The 17,124-nt window shown below is 40.5% G+C and overlaps 2 protein-coding genes across 3 annotated transcripts; one reads left to right on the top strand and one right to left on the bottom strand.

The window, feature by feature from the left end:
* Positions 1 to 861: 861 nt before the first annotated feature.
* On the top strand, positions 862 to 9,136 carry LOC103723768 (dnaJ homolog subfamily C member 18). The gene is made up of 3 exons (XM_039116203.1): positions 862 to 1,202; positions 7,570 to 7,638; positions 8,391 to 9,136. The coding sequence occupies exons 1-3, from the start codon at positions 939 to 941 to the stop codon at positions 8,979 to 8,981; spliced, it is 924 nt and encodes a 307-aa protein (XP_038972131.1). The 5' UTR covers positions 862 to 938; the 3' UTR covers positions 8,982 to 9,136.
* Positions 9,137 to 12,493: 3,357 nt separating this feature from the next.
* LOC103723763 (probable serine/threonine-protein kinase WNK9) lies at positions 12,494 to 15,964 on the bottom strand. Of its 2 annotated transcripts, XM_008814791.3 has the most exons (7): positions 15,529 to 15,961; positions 15,380 to 15,417; positions 15,033 to 15,260; positions 14,719 to 14,939; positions 14,483 to 14,640; positions 13,960 to 14,386; positions 12,494 to 13,872 (listed from the first exon to the last, which is right to left on the bottom strand). In XM_008814791.3, exons 1-7 carry the CDS (start codon positions 15,601 to 15,603, stop codon positions 12,785 to 12,787), a joined length of 2,235 nt encoding a protein of 744 aa, XP_008813013.2. In that variant the 5' UTR covers positions 15,604 to 15,961; the 3' UTR covers positions 12,494 to 12,784. The 2 variants fall into 2 exon arrangements, with proteins under 2 accessions (XP_008813013.2, XP_008813012.2); XM_008814790.3 differs by having other exon boundaries at positions 14,483 to 14,939; positions 15,529 to 15,964.
* Between the last annotated feature and the right edge of the window lie 1,160 nt (positions 15,965 to 17,124).

Here is a 17,124-nt window from a genome sequence, read left to right as displayed (position 1 = left end):
CAATAATAAGTCCTCCATGTTTCAATTATTATATTAATGACCATATTTTATATATTCATATAATGATCACAAAACTATTAGTGGTTATTATGGAAAAATAGGAAATCAAACTTCATAATAAGTTCCTCTACAATTCATCTCTAATAAGATTACATTTTCATGTTTTCGTACAACGGCTACAAAACAATTCTATAGCCGTGCAGGAAGAGAGGACACACATATAAATAGCAATCCATGCACACTATTATAGCAAAGAAGGTTATATGCAAGATTGTTTAACACACGTGACTTGCTTATAAAACAAATCTTCTTCTTCGTCTTCTAGGAAACCCCCTTCTTTTTTTTTTTTTCAGGGGCTTGAGCACAAGTTCACTTCCATCAGATATTCTGATTTGAACTAGTCCCGGCACTGCAAGTGCCGAAACTAGTTCAAGCTTGGCATTTACATTCATTTTCACGAGCTTATCCATAAGTTCGTTTCTATCAGATGTCCAAATTTGAACCAGTCATGGCACTTCACTTGCTGAAACCAGTTTTTTCAGTTGCTGGAACTAGTTAAAGCTTGACATCTACATCATTCTTCTTCTTTGTGTGGCGAGAGACGCTACTTGTTTTCAGGGGCTCATGCACAAGTTCGTTTCTATGATATATATTGAGATTTGAACTAGTCCCGGCAATCCACTTGCCGAAACTAGTTCAAGCTTGACATTTACATTCGTGGGGATTATATGTTATGGAGTCAAGTGTATCAGAGCTTTGAAAGTCGAACGAGTCCTGCCACGCGAACGGCTGCCATCACAACGAGTGGGCATCAAATGCGGAGCGTCGTGACCTACGCTCCTCCGCGGCTCACGTTAACTCCATATGTGGGCAGCTCCCGAGCCCAGTAGTGGCGGAGGAGAAAAGAGAGAGCGGCGAAGGGCTGGAAGCGAGTGGCGATGCAGTCCTCCTTCCTGCTGCCATGGCCGAGCTCCTCCGAACGCGGTGGCGGCCTCTTCCTCCCTTCCCGGAATTCCCTCTCCTTCGTCGGCCTCTGGGCCTGGGCCGGCGGCCGGGTTCGGCGATCCGCCGACCGTGCCGGCCCCGTGGCGGCGGGGACGGGATCGCTTGGCGGGGAGCAGGACCACTACGCTGTCCTCGGGCTCCCCCGGAGCGCCTCCGCCGCCGACGTCAAGCGAGCTTACCGCCTTCTGGCTAGAAAGGTCTCGCCTTCTTATCCTTCCTCTTCTATTTCATCTCATCCGTAGCGGAAATCCTATAGATATTGCTCGAAATTTCTTGTATTTCTGGGTGTACAGTGCCAAATTTTTCTAAATAGATGACTATTCAAGAATACTTTAATTTGGATACTTCTGTTTCTTTTACATGGGCATGATTTCAATTGCAAGACAAGTAATCATTGTTCGTTCTGATCTCCTGCTATATTTCTTTTTTATATTTGATCAATATTTTTTTTAAAGAAAAACAAGTGCATCTAGTAACTAGTTGCCTCATGAAGGAAAAATTTGTCGAGTTCCGTCTTATTAACATAACTAGAAAAATGCTTCCGCGTCTAGCAACCTAGTCACAAGAGGACTGGGTATCTGAGACCAGCATATACTCTCTCTACAATAAGTCTATACTAGAGGAGCTTAAATGACCAAGTGAGCTTTTGTTGAAGCTTAGTTTCAGAAAACAATTTGCGTGCCATTCTTTGAATGTATGCATATTGTGTCGAAGCTTTATTGTGTGAGCTGAAATTGCAATCTTTTTAACAATGTCGTCAACTTCTTCATCAAAGGAACTCCAGATGTATGGTTCGAATCCCTTCTAGAAAGGTAAATACTGGTCGATTAATGCTAGTAGAATAGGGTTGAAAGGAATAGATGAACAAAGAGTTGCTTAAGGTTGAATGGAATATCACATGTGATTATTCCTCTAGTGGCTAAAATCGTGGTTTGACGTTTCACCAGAACTTGAATCAATATACTCTTGTCTCAAACTGAGTAATCTGAAACTAGAAGAAGTTTCAGGGTTTGGGCCAAAACTTGCAAAAAGATTGGGGCCAAGCTAAGTGTATTTATGGGTTACTTATGCTAATCTTTTCTTGAATTTACTATTTACAAAAAAATTGGTAAGCATTAAGTTCTATATTAAAGAGAGACAATTTGAATCGCTAGCAGATTTGGAAGCATTGTAATGTAAGGTCCCAAACAAAGCTACAAGGATGCTAAGCTTTTGACATAAATATGGCAATCTTGGAACTCAAAATCTCATATTCATGAAATTGTCATCTATTAGATTGACACCAAATAATTAAATTATATATCACGCTCTAAACATGATTTTTTAACATTTTAGTCCAACGTATAATATTTTGTTTGTCCGAGTGCAAAAGAAACAGCACAAATACATCCAAAAATTGTTTTAGTGGATCATATTTCTTTGTTATTTTCTCTAGCTTTAATTGATACTTTTGGATTTTTTGTAGTCTTGAATAGAAATGGCCAAATTGGAGCCACAACCATAGAATCTGCGGAATTTTAGACTCATCTGTCTTGGGAAAAAACTAAAATCAAATCTCAAACCAAGTTCTCGGTCCTTGATTAACACCAAGCATGGCCAAATCTTGTCGAATTGGCTGGTTCGGGACGTATCGAATCGGACTGATTGGGATCGACATGATTCAGCCCATAATTTCGAGATGTGGCCAATTTAGGGTTCAACCCTACCGGTTTAATAATTAACCCCCCCCCCCCTTCCTTCTGGTCGCAATGTTCGAGAGTTGGCTGCCCCTCCCCCCTCCCCCAATCGCAATGTTTGAGAGATCGCTGCCCACTACGTGCTAACACCCCCTCCCTCCCCTCCGAGAGCATCCCCCCTCCCCTGTATTTTTCGGTATACTACCTCTAGCTTCCTCCCTCCTTCCCTCCCTTCCCTTTTCTTGCTCCACTAGGTTTAGGGAGTTAGGGTTTCTCTTGGCCCTTCCCCTTCCTCCCTTTCTCTCTCCTTTCTCTTTCTCCCTATTCTCGGCATACCCTAGAATGGTATGGTATGGTACTGTACTATAACAAACAAGTTGCTGGCTGGTATGACCTTCAGTACCAGTCTGTCGAACCTTGATTTGCTCATACTACCCAAGTTCACTTACTTTAGTATGGTCAAATGGGCTAGTTTGCCTCGTTCCCAAAAGTGTGGCTAGTTTGCCTCGTTTCCCAAAAGCATTTCTATCATTATCTTTGTTAAAATTGCAACAAGTTTAATCTAAAGTAGAAACATTTGGATTCACAAAAACCAAACACTGAAATTCATGATGTAAGGCCCTTTTGTAAAGTGAGCTTATGTGCATGTATATGTATGATATTTTACTTGAAAGATTATACAAACCATTGAGCATTGTTGGGTGTAAATCATTTGTGATAAGTGGATAGAGAAAAAGACAAGCTGAAGGTATTGCTCAGTGGTTCACCCCTCTACTTGAGAGGAGGTTTTGGGTCAAACTTCCGGACGTATTTCCCAAGCATTTGATTTCAGTAATTCCAAAATGGTGGTGCTCAGATAATTAAATTTTTCATAATCGAAAAGAGTGGGAAGAAGAAAAGAAATAAAGGAAATAAGAAGATGAGTAAGAAATAAATATTTTGAACCCACTACAAAAGAAAATGATTTGTTCAAAGATGTCAATAAATTATATAAAATTAGTAACTCTTGGTGAACTTTTATTTATGGATGATAAACAACCATATAGCAATGTCATCTAATCCTAAAGGGCTCCTAACTTACCCAAAATGTTTCTAGGATGGCTAACACAATTTGACTCAACATAGGTCTTCTAATTAACCTAAAAGTCCACTGCTTGAAAAACTGCTAATTTTCTCATACAGATATGATGTAAAGTTGCACTTATCTTAAGCAAAGACACACAATCCAGTCAATAATAAAACATGTGGGATTATCTAAAGTTTCACCTAGAAATAAATCTGAAAATACAATAAGAACTAATCTTTTTCCTAAATCAAAGGAATCACCAGTTCATTTGCTACCAAGGTTCGCCGTACCGGTACCGAACCCCGTACCGGTGCCGCATTAGTATAGGCGTACCGAGTGTTGGTACGGTACCGTACGTTCGGTACCGACCGTACCGACATTGGTGTACCGATATGGTACCCATCGGTACGGGTACGGTACGCTCGGTACCGACCGGTACAGCGAACCTTGTTTGCTACGAACTGAAAACAAATGAAGCTTGAAAAATTCACAGGTAAATGAAGAGTTAGACTGTATTTAGCCTACTTGTCCTAGTGCCACTTCAAGGAGTGAGATACATGCTAAGGCTGGTTGAAGAAGGATGCCACAACTTAAAGATGCACTGGCAGTTCTCCCAGTCATCTTGCACTTTTGAAGCTCTGCTCTTGATCTGTTTGGATGAGTTAGAGGATGTCCAAAAAAAAGGGGGCATATAATAGAGGATAATGTAGGAGAGCATAGAAGCAATAAATTGGGAGTGAGGGCATAAGTTTTTTCATGCCAAGAGTACTGCTTTCACACATAGACCACAGTATGATATGAAGATAAGGGTCTGACCTGTGTAGATATTTCAAGTCAATTAAGCAACCATTAGAAGTTGCAAATATCCAAAAGTCTTGGTTTGATAAGCAGCAGTATGTATGATGAGTTTACAGAGAACTATCATTAGAGGGTTACTAAGATAGAGAACTACGGAAGTATTTTAAGTTTAGGTTGATTATTCCTTAATGCAGTTTCATATTATCTATAGATGTATTTGGTTTTCCTTTTCATGTAAGTTTGTTGAAATAATTTAAGAATCTTTTTGGACTTAGCTATGCTGTGCTCTTGGTATATAATGTGCAGCAATTTATTTGAGTTATTTTTTTCATTAACAACACAGATGTTTAACTTGATTTTGAGATGATGGATTCATTTAGATGAGTATCTCACATGTTCAAACATGATCTTTTTGTCATGTCATAGGGTGTACCTTGATGTACCTTATGGAAAGGATTCAATGCTGGGCATACCAGCTTCATGCTGGCTGATGCATACAATATAATTGCTGAGCTTGTATGAGATGGGCCTGCTTGCCTCAGAATCTGATGAACTGGCACACTATGCTCAGCCGGGCCACAAGCCCATGACCTATTCAACATAGCCTGCACTGTGGATGGGTTACGCTAAATTATCTTTTAGGTTGGACCTAGCTTGATCTTCAACAACATGAACTAGATTGAACTTTGGTCGAGCTTAAGGCGGCAATTAGTGAGCTTGGTAATCTAGCCCCACTCAACATAGGCATGCATGCTGTGCATAAGATCTTGGTGTAAAAAACATCAGTTTACCACAATAAATGAAGTTGCAGCACTTAAATTTGACGCATCTAGTTGTCGAAGCACTCACGAGATAGCTCTCTCTTAAGAAAATAAAGGGGAAAAACATTTTAAGCAATTCAAAGGTTGTTTTGGGTGGTTTTTGGACTAACACTGGGCCTTGCATTCCTAAATCATGGCTTGGCATAGCTGAAACATGATGGCAGGCTCATATTGGAGTATTTGGATTCAGGACAGGGCAGGCCGAGCTTCAGCTAAGTTTTTAGCAACCAAGCTCATTATTTCAAGACCAGTCTTGACCTGGCAGACCTCGCCTGATATGCACTTTTTACCAAAATACATATTAAATTAATAGAATACGTGTTTGATGTGTAAACATGCATAAAGCACTATTATTAATTCCCTGCAGATATGCAATTTTCATATAAATCACCAAGGCAGTAATGTTTCTAGTGTCATTACTTGAATGATATTGGCCCAACAAGGCATGCATATCTTGTCAATGTGAATTTAGAAAATGCAAAAACCCCAACCTTTTGATATATTGTTTTGGATAGATTTTTAAATATGAATAGAGATACATTTGAATTATTAGAATACGAGTTTTGTTCTTATAAACAAATAAAAACTTATGAATCATCTTCAACATGCATCATATTTTTGATAAACATAACCAACCCCGGCCCCCAAAAGAAAGAAAGAAAGAAAAGAAACTTATACTACACTTTATAGATGAGATTGAAGCCTGGTTGGGAACTGGAATACTATTGGCCGAAACTTCATTTGCTTGAGTTTCATTAATTTCCGCTGCCCTTGGCCAAGACAGGCCCTGTGGTTTTAATAACATAACTTATAAAAGGAAAAGCCTCTTTTTTAGGCAATTTGTTTATATTTTGTATATAGTTAATCTTTCTAATGAATGACAGACTAAGGATTTAAAAAGCATTTTCACCAGATTAATTCAAATTATTTGAGTTTCAAGTAAGTTTAAAGCACATTGGGAGGAGGTCTTGGGGCAATGGTGAGGTTGCTCCATTGTGACCTTGGTATCACAGATTCGAAATACATAAACAACCTTCCTACATGCGGGAGCAAGGTTGCATACGTTTGGCCCTCCTCTTTTATCAGCCTTGTGCACTGGATCACCCTTTTTATCAACTAAACAAGATTATTTGGACCCTGTTTAGATTTCATGATGTATGAAAAATATACGCACTTCTGCAAAAGTTTTAAAACAAAATGTTATTTTTGACATGGGTGCATATTTTTGGTGTACAAAATTCATAGAAGACAAATGGTATATATTTCTACTTTCTAGCTTGTAATTTTAGATTTTAGTATTATCCTCCATATGTAAATAATTTTAACAATTAAAAAAAACCCTTAGAACTGAATTCCAAGACATTCTAATGATGCCTAATATTTTTCTTAATTTGTTTTATTTTCCTTTACTATTTAAAACTTCTTCTGTTAAAACTGCAAAAACAGAACTTTTTTCTGAAATTGTCAAAGGTGCTGTAATTGAAACTCAGTATCCTCGGCCAACATTGAGATTAAAACTGAGTTAACAAGTATTGATGTTACCAACTCTAGTCACGTAGTAACATCAAATCAACTCAGGGAAGAAATTCTCACATAGATACTTTTGAAATTTTTGTGCAAAATGTAACAATTATGGCCGATCAAGTATATTGGACCATACTAATTGGCCCATTTCAATGCAAAATAACACCAACCAATACTAAGTGATAAAAACAAAGTCCCTAAGATATGAAGTCTATATCATGTTTGTGTTTCCTTTGTGGGATATGCACCTTACAGTGTGGTTTTGTTGGGATTTGCTTGTGATAGCAAATGATGTAGCACTTGATAGCAATGGATGTAGAAAAAGGATGAATAAAGCCTACACTGGGTAGAAGGATAAGGCTTGTTGGTTTTTTTATGGTTTTGTTCTCATATTCTTGTTTGCAGAAAGAAACATTGTTTTGTTGTAAGTAATTCTGGGAAATGAAAATTGTCCTTCGTATTTCAGCATAACCAGGAAATGCTTATCAATTTGAGATTTCTTTGGCTTTACTATTGTACAAGTTATGGTTGGTAAATCAGCACATTTTGTAGTTGCATGCTATTTGTTAAAGAAAATCTGAATTTTTAATAACAGCTTATGGATCTGTAATATGTTCATAAATGTCAACCATGAAATTGGCCATGATAGTGTTTCCCTTTTGATTTTGGTTTTTTGCAGTATCATCCTGATGTTAGCAAGGATTTGCAAGCTGGTGAGATGTTTAAGAGCATTCGCTGTGCATATGAGGTAGTTGCTTCTGTAACCCCCCTGCCCCACCACCCACACACACCTTTTTGTATTCTGACTTGTGTTAGCAAATATATGGTGATAAAAGTCAAATATTGAACATCGCGGCAATAAGCTATATTCATCTCTTCACTATCTTTATAAACTTCAAAAATTTTATCAATAAATTGTTCATCTGTTTTGGAGAATTAATTTGCAATCAGAATTTGTAATTTTTCTATGCAGATTCTTCTTGTATACGGGCTTCTATCTGGTGACTACATCAATTTATGTATATTGGATTTTAACTTTTCGCTTTTCTTCTGGGCTTTTTCGATATCATATGAACGTTAAACATTGTCTGCCACCGAGTCCACTGTTTGACAACTAATCAAGAGTGTTGATCCAATAGTCCTCTAGGACAGGGTACAGTCATATTCATTCTTTAAGATAATTCTAGCCATCAGTCTACAATTTTTTAAAGGTGAATAACATAAAGTTTAAAATCCACTTTGTAGTATGTATTCGTGCATTAGAGACAAGAAATTTTTGATCCATGAAGTGAAGTGATGAGGTTTCTTAAAATTTTTCCAGCACTAGGATAAATACTATATGACATGCTCCACCAACTGTAACACCAAAGCTCACCTTGCAAAGAGGCATGCCGCTGAATTTTGATGATTGTTTTAAATAGTTGGAGCTTCACAAATTTCTAAATATCTTATGCGAAGAAAATTGCTTCAAGTTAATTTGGATCGTCTTTTCTGAATTAGGTTCTCTCTGATGAAGTCTCAAGAGCTCAATATGACGTAACACTTAAATATCCCAGATTGACAGGGAGACCGCAGAGTAGAAGATGGACTCGGTATCCTGATTCTGAAGAAATGAGAAGGATTTATAGATGGGCAGAACTGAAGCAGCGAATGCATCATGAAAAGCAGAATAGGCAATATTCATGGTATTATCAGAAAAATCCGTATCAAGAAAACCCAAACCACGAGAGAGGCTCCTTCAGTGAAGTGTTAAGATTTGCTTTCTTCATCCTCTTCTTCATGCAGACAGTTGGATACCGAGCATCGCTCACAATCTGTGGACTAATGGCATTGCTGGACAGGCAGTTGGACATTGGATACAAGACCGGCTATATAATTGCCTGGATTTTGGGAGGCCGTGGAGGTATTTTGCTTACATTATGCATCAATTTTAGCAGTTGGCTCTGTGGCAAGAACAACAGCAGCCTTGTTGCACTGGTGGTGGTTGCATTATGGGTAGGTGCTAACCTCGCAAGATTTGGCCCCCTTCCTCAAGGTGCAGTGCTTACCCTGTTGTACATGTCCATTAAGCTTCAGGTTGATTTAAAGTAATGCAATGTAACTTCTCATCCTCTCTTTTTTATGGTGATTGATTGGAGTGCAATACTGCTCTCCAGTGACTCGTCATATGATGTATATATTTCTGAACTCATTGTGAAAGCTACGATATTCGCAATAGCAAAATATATGACCTTTATAAGAATTAATGCTGTTTCCTCAGGGAAAAAGAAAGGAGAAAATTGCAGGAACATGATTCACAGGTGAAATCTAATGAGAGTGAAGGGTCCTTTAGCATCATTCGAAAGTTGCTTGTTTGCTTGCAAGCTGGAATTCTGTATGTGACTTAACAAGCAGGCCTCTTGCACCAGTTGGCGACCTATAGGCCCCTTGACTTGCAGCATTCAGAGTTGCAAATTTAGGGTCGCTATCTGCAACACCACTTGGGAGTTGCAGGTAACTGGAGTTACAGATAACCACAAGATTTTAGCTACAATTATATTGCCCGTCTTTCTTGAGAAGAAACAATCATATAGGTTCTCAGCCATTATACAACCCAACCATTTGTAGATTGCAGTTCATGGTATTTAGAGCAAAAAAAAACATTTATAAATAGCAATTCATGGTATTTGGCAAACAAAAGCCTATATTCCAGAAGCTGTCCATGGGTTTCTTTGTTGGTATATGGATAGCAGGTGCAATCGAGCTGAGCCGAGCCAAGATTCAAGCTCAACTCAATTTAAAATATTGATTGAGCCTCAACATTTAAGCCGGAGCTCGACTGAATCAATAATAAAAAAAAGTAATACTTAAGATTAACTCGACTTGACTCGAATATTAATTGAGCCATACTCGAGCTTGAATTCGAGCCCTGCCATGATCATAAATAAAAAAATAATTAAAACAAAATATAATATAATATTATATTTAAAATTATATATATGAGATTTTCAGCCGAGTATTTTGCTACTCAAGTTCGATTCAAAAAATTGTTTGAGCTACTCGAGCTTGACTCGACTTGCCCAGTAACAATCAAGTCAAGCCAAGCTCAAGTCAAGCCAAGCTCGAGCAGGTCATGAGCTCCTTGGCATATTTGCACCCCTAGTCCCCTGTCCATATCGCTTTCTAGGCTGCCGATTCCGTAGGGATTTCACTTGAAACCTTGTAACTATTTTCAGCCAGAAGAATGCCCATTGGTCAATTCCCCGGGAATACCAGCTCAGAGTGGAATGGTTCCTGAGGGTGCCTGCCACTACCGCTTCTTTTCTTCGTTGCGGATTGGTCGGTGCAAGGCGGACTTCGGATTGGATTGGTGCGGGAGTCTTCCATTCTGAGCTTATTGCTTTCGGTTTCCATCCCCATTGGAAACTTAGAACGGCACCAAAAGCCAGACTTAGCTGAATCCAAATGACGTGATGAGTGATCTTACGGGTTGCGTGTAGAATTGCATGCAGACAAAAAAGAACACCATTCTTGACCCTGTTTTTGTCCCTCTGGTCCGGTTTGAGATGTCATATACTCACTAATTTATAGGTTCTGGGTAAGGTTATTTGACTAACCTTGTTAACGTTGCTCCAACTAGTAGTTGGAGCCCTCTTCCTTTAAGAGATCTTTGGTTCATTTCTGACCAAGTAAACACAAACATTTTCAGGACTCGAGACTATGGTAAATTCATCTAATTATGATCAATATGTTGAAACATGGCGCGAAGCAAGATGAGGGAAAAGATGTGGCTTCGAGACATCGGTTAGATATGGGCTCACATTTAGGGTTTGTAAAGTGATGTAAAAAGATGTCAAATAATGTTGTCTTTATGAACTTCTGCGAGCCAGTTTTTTTCTCCTTTGGCCGGTTTTTGTTGGTGGTTCTAGCCTCTTCTTTGCCTCCATTCATCGCTTTGGATGGCAGGAATTTGGTGTGAGATCTAGAGATAAAGTTGGGGTTGGAAGTGTCTATTCCAGTATATAATCAAGCCTTTTTGCCTATAAAAAAAGACTTGGGCATGTGTATCCTAGCTGTAAGAACAAATATACCAAGTTCCAACAATTCCTTTCTAATTTCTTCTTCCATTCATAGGCCAGAAACACAAGACCATCCTGGTCATTTTTGGCTGCATCTTTTGAATCATGGAAGCAGAATTGCAGGATACTGGCACTCCACACAGCTCACAAGATCGACAACACGCAAAACCTTGGGATCAAATCTCTCATGTTTATTTCCATCTACAAGAAAGGTAGTACTTTTAAAAAAGAAAAAAAATCTATTGGGGCTATCTTAGTGGATTCCATATTCTACCAAATGCTAGCGTAAGCAATCTTTTGGTATGAGGTGGGCCAAGGATGAAGTAACACAAGATAAACTGCTTCGATTCTCCATACCATAAGCAGCCTTGTGCTGCAGCTGATGTGAAATTTGAAGGTCCATGGATTAGATTGTTTCATATCCTTCAAGATTATCAGGATCATGGCCTGCCAGTTTCTGAATCTTGTGACCCCTCCCCTTAATTTAGTGGCAAGCAGGTACACCTCTTTTGTACGGTGTCCTAATTATACCACCAAAAGCTCCCTCCTTTAATTTGGCTAAGGCTCTCACTTTCTTTAGATGCAGCCTGTATGCGATGCTGAGATCAAAAGAGCCATGGAGGAGAGCTTACAAACGAGTAAAGAATCTTTGCTTCGACCATGTAATTGTCTTGTGATCAACCAAAAAAAGATGGCTTTGCTTTTTTAATCTCTAGCCACCATATCTCATTCGCTCGCTCTCTCCCATAAAAACCACATGCCACGCCCCAATGGAAGTAGGCAAGTTAGGAGTGCTCTCTGTTTTCCCAGCCTCCAATCATTCAAAAGGAGCGGCCACTTTACACCTCCCCACCACCCACACCAATTCAGATGATGCTTATCATAATACTTTTAAGCCACCTTCTAAAGTTCCTGATCACCTCCATCTCATCCAAAAGTGGACCCTTTCAGCTGTCACTTTCCATCCCTTCCCCATTTCAAGCCTGCATGGCATCATCCACGACTTCCTTCACCTCCTCCCAGGTCTCCAATCGACGTAATTTTAAGAGCTGGGGGACCTAAAAGTTTCATGAAGTGGACCATTCCAATTCCTTTCAGAAGAGAAGGGAGCATGTGGTGGAAGCTGGCTGAGGACCTCAGACAGTTCTAAATGACCTCCGGGTTGGCCAAGGGACTCCAACCATGTGCCAATGAATGAAATACACAGCCAGCACCTGCGTCCTGCAAAAATATTAATGCATGGCTCCACACACAGTTGGCATCTCCATCCAGCATGCTATGAATGGCTTCACTGGATCATCCTCAGTCAATTTATTTTAGATATTCCATGCTCTTATTCGCTGATTGAAATTGTTGCCAGTTTATTCGGGGATTTCTTTAGTTTATTAACATTGTAGAGGGCTATGCACCCATACTATTTTTCCCTTTTCCACTTGCAGCTGCCATATGGAATTTTGAACTCTTCGCTCGCTGACCCTGAACGTAAGGAAAATGGACAGACACAGATTGCGATTTTTTTTAAAAAATTTTGTGAGGAAAAACATCTAAATGAAATGAAATGTCTCTCATTCCTCATGCAAATCTTCATCAAGTTACACCGCATAGAATACATCATACCGAGTCTGCCTAAAATGATCTCCTCAATTCTAGCAAGTAAAAGAACATTACATGGTGCTCATGAGTGAATGGAGTCACCCATCACATTTCCATCCACTCTACCACCCCCAATACAGTGAGGCTGAAGAGCTATATAGTCTGATAAAAATTATCGGCCAAAAGCAATATACAGTCGAGGTGAGTGTTGATGGAATTATTTGAGAATGCCTTAAACAGATATCAAACATCCACCGCATCAACTGGGAGAGACTTGGTCCTGGAAAGAGACTTTGGCGGAAGAGCCTCAGCATAGAAATTCTTTGCTGTGAACCCCTCAGGGCTGCTCTCAGCATTCGCCTCACAATGTCGGGCCCTTTGGGATCCCAAATCGGGGCGGCTACTCCAGCAATACCCTGCATTAGTATCAGCCAGAGAACTCACATTTGTGAGGATCCGGTCTGCGTCGCCATGAGGGATGCGAAATGAAAAATGCGTTCCCAAATGGAAGGACTTCATTGGCTTGTCATCAGAAGTTTGCGGAGGCTTAACCAAGGAACCTGCAGTGCCATTCTCCACTCTCATCTTCCTGTTGCCAAAGTCGGGCGATGGATGCCGAATCTTGTGCTCTCTTAACTCTGTCCGGTACCTTGCCTTGTGCCATCTCGATTCTTGACGGATCTCATTTTCAGAGTCATTGGATTTATCAGTTGGAAAGTCGCATCTTAATTCTGGCACCTCCAGGCAACACTGTTGGTTAGAACCAGAGTACCAATGACCCAATGATTTTCTAGTGTCGCTATGCAGATGGCCATTCATGTGTTTATTTCTCACATCCTTGGCTGATCGCTCGCCTTCATCATCCGAGTAATTCTCCTTCGTAGCTTGTGAGCAACAGTCGGGCCCATTTGATTGGCTGGTAGATAGCACCTGTGGCCCCTCGGTCGCATCGTGCTCAGATCCCTCAACTTGATATGTTATCTCTTCGAACCGCCCATGCATTGCAGCACACTCAAGGTTGGAACAATGAATTGATTGCACATTAACACAGCCTGGAGACTTAAGTGAAAGGTAGTCTAGGAGCGAACCACATGATGAATCATTGGATGCACAATTCTGGCAGAAAATTGTAGTAGGAACTCCTGGCAGCTCCTCTATCCATGGTCCTGTCTTCCATTCCGGTACCAGCGATGCCACCTCTCCATCGATCATTTCTGCTATTCTAGTCACTTCATAATCAGTTATATCTAACTCGGCGACCATCTCCGCCGCAACACTCAATGCAGTATCAGCTTCGATGTCGAACGGGAAGTATATGTTACGCACATGATCTGCAAAACAAATTCCGGGTGATGGGTTCCTTTGCACACGAATGAATCAACACAAGAAATATTTAGAGAATGCAAAATCTCTCATACCGTCTTTATCTGCAATCCTGAGCCTCAGAAAAATGCCCCCATCTCCTCTCTTCCTTCCCTTGATCGTGATATCCACATTAGCGACTGGATCATCTTCTTGGCCATTGAAAAGGTCCATTCCATGGGTTTCGATGTCGGCAGCAGGGTAGTCCCATCCATTTTCCATTCGTCTCTCTTGATCGAAGCTATCGGAGAATCCATTAGCGTACAAAGAGCCATTACTTGGAAGAAGATCAAGAGAAGGTTGCTTGCCCATAACGCTCAATTCTGCCTCTCTATAGACCGTACCGTGATCATCGATTTGGAGAAATGGGTCCTTCAGAAGCTCTCTCGCAGGAAGCCTTCGGGAAGCTGTGGCCAAGCATTTTTCGACAAATTGCCTCACCTCAGGATCCTCCACTCTGTACAAAGCTTCAGGCTTGGTCCCCTACCGGAATGCAAATTACGGTGGTAAAAACAACGACAGATGAATTCAGGCATTGCAGCAATACTACAAGCAGCTACTAGGATTCAAAACTCTTACAGAGATAACTTTCTTGTAGATCTGCGCCGGATGCGTGCATTCGCTGTAGGGGTATTCGAAGGTGACCATTTCCAAGACGCACATCCCAAAAGAGTATATGTCCACCAATTCATTGTACTCCTCCTCATACACCTCCGGTGCCATGAATTCCGGCGTGCCTGTCGACGATGGAAACACCGCCTTATTTCTGAAACGCGAAATTGATGACATAAGTAGGGCTACCGTGGGGCACTCACCTACGCAATGGACGGCGTGGGATTTCCGGAGGATGGCGGCGAGGCCGAGGTCGCCGATCTTGACCTCTCCCTGGTTCCCGTTGATGAAGATGTTGTCGCACTTGAGGTCCCTGTGGATGATGGGAGGGTCATGGCCGTGGAGGTAGAGGAGGCCCCTCAGGATCTGCCTGCACCAATGCTTCACCGCCCTGAGGTTAACCCTCCTGTGCTTCTGCCTGTACCTATCGCGAAAGAAAACGCAAGGGATCATGGATCGAGAACAAACACCAAGCCAAGGCCTTTAGGGCGGCAAAAGGTTTGGTAGATCGACATACTGCCTGAGAGTGCCGGAGGTGAACATCTCGGTGACAAAATTGATGTTCCTCTTGGAGGTGTCGACCCAGGAGGTGTAGAACTTCATGATGTTCCTGTGCTTGAGGGTCTTGAGGAGGTGGATCTCACAGTAGAGCCTCTCCAGGTCCTCAGGGCTCTGGAGGAAGTCGCATAGCTTCACCTGGTTCCAGGCCACCTCAATCCCTTCATATTCATCAAAAGCCCTGTAACTGCCATCAAATTAAAAGCAACAACAACAACAAAAGCACATCGCATGAGACATCCATGGATCAAGAGGAGGAAAAAAAGAGAAGCTGACGGGGTGGGCAATAAGGGAATGGGATCGTACACTGTCTTTGAAGCTCCCTTGCCAAGGATCGCATTGTACTGCAGGCAACAACAAAAAGATTGTGAATTAGCCAAAGTTAGAAACTTTGAACAAAAAGGGGGAAAAAAATCGAGGATTGGAAGAAAGGAAGGAATTGTCCGTGCAGGTACCCTGCCATATCTTCCAGTAGGATCGACCTCCACAAATTCTGGGTAATCCGACTCCTGGGCATTTGCACCCATCATTCTACTTATCTCCCCTGCTTACAATCTATGCTCGTGCACTCCTTCCTTGGAGGACCATGGAAAAAAAAAACGAAAAAGAAAAATTTTGCACAACAACAACACAACTGAAAAAAAAAAAGCAAGATCTCCTGGCTTCGATCTCTACTCAGGAGATTGCAAGAGTGGGGTGTCGAGCCAAACTAGATTGAAAAAAGATTCGAAGAAATGAGTTGCAACGGATCGATTGGTGGCTGCCGAAACAAGAGAGAAATGGAGGGGAGGGTTTCAGTTTCACCAACAGGACAAGGTTTTCCAACTCAGCTTCCAAGGTTGTTCTCAGAATTCAATGGAGAGAGACCAACCCAAGGGATACGAAGGGCATATGGAGGGTCCAAAAGTTTCACCCCATTTTACCACGAAAAAAAAAAAAAAAAGTTTCACCCCATCCTGCCTTCCTGTGGACTCACTTTCTCATGGTTTTGCCGTTAAAACTCGTAAAATCTCTCTCTCTCTCTCTGCGACTCACATGTCCACGCACAGCTGGGCGCGGATTCAAAGCCACCGGTTCTCTTGCCCGACAGGTTGTGCCCTATATCCATTAGGTATCAAATTATTTGGATTAGATAAATAATTATTTGGGCTTCAGCACCTACATCTCTTTTTGGATAGACTTAAGGGCAGTTATAATTATTTTCCATATAGATAGCACTTTATGGGCTAAAAATGGAAAGATATTCGTGCACTCTATAATATACTGTTTTCTAATTTTATTGGATGCATTTGTATTCATCAGGTATGAGTCACTCGTCTTAGCCCCCCCCTCCCAAAAAAAAGTGAAATCTATACAAAAGTCACTAAACAATTAAATCATCTATCAATTATTGATTAGTATATGTTTCTTGTGATATAAAAAAAAATTATGGTTTTTGTGAATTTGTTGCCTTAAACACTGATTGCTTGCTGTCCGGTTTGAATTTATTGTATCCTATATACTGAGGTTTAAATTTAGGATATATTTGATAGGAGAAAGTTGGGCTTTGAAATGAAAATGAGAATGAGTGTCTTCCATTCTAGCAGTTCGGTCGGAGAAAGCCTCGTTCCCATTTTGATTTTAGGAGAAGAAATGAAAATGTTCCGATTCTGCAAAATTCAATCCTCACTTTCTTCTAGTATTCAAATTTTATTTTGAATATAATTCTAATTTTAGTTACGAATCAAATATGTTGGAAGATGGGGCTATCATGATTTTCATTTCAATTCATTCTAATTTGCTCTTTTGAACCTTTGATAATTTAGCATATACTTTTAAAGTTTAGAACATTTATGGCTAATAAATAAATTCTAAATATTTTGGCCAAAATTGAATATAGACCAATTCCTAAATGATGTGGCGGGCGGAACAAAATTGAATATAGACCAATTCTAAACAATTGGAGTTTGTGGATTCGTTGGGCAAAGGTGATAAAAACAAGGATGTGAGTTTTTTAACACGCCTGGGCCTTCTTACGTAGGTTATAGACAAATTCTAAACAATTGAAATTT

Source organism: Phoenix dactylifera, unplaced genomic scaffold (assembly GCF_009389715.1).
Source record: "Phoenix dactylifera cultivar Barhee BC4 unplaced genomic scaffold, palm_55x_up_171113_PBpolish2nd_filt_p 000076F, whole genome shotgun sequence".
Lineage (NCBI taxonomy): Eukaryota > Viridiplantae > Streptophyta > Magnoliopsida > Arecales > Arecaceae > Phoenix > Phoenix dactylifera.
Note: the sequence above shows the minus strand (reverse complement) of the source record. Positions and strands in the feature narration are given on the sequence as shown.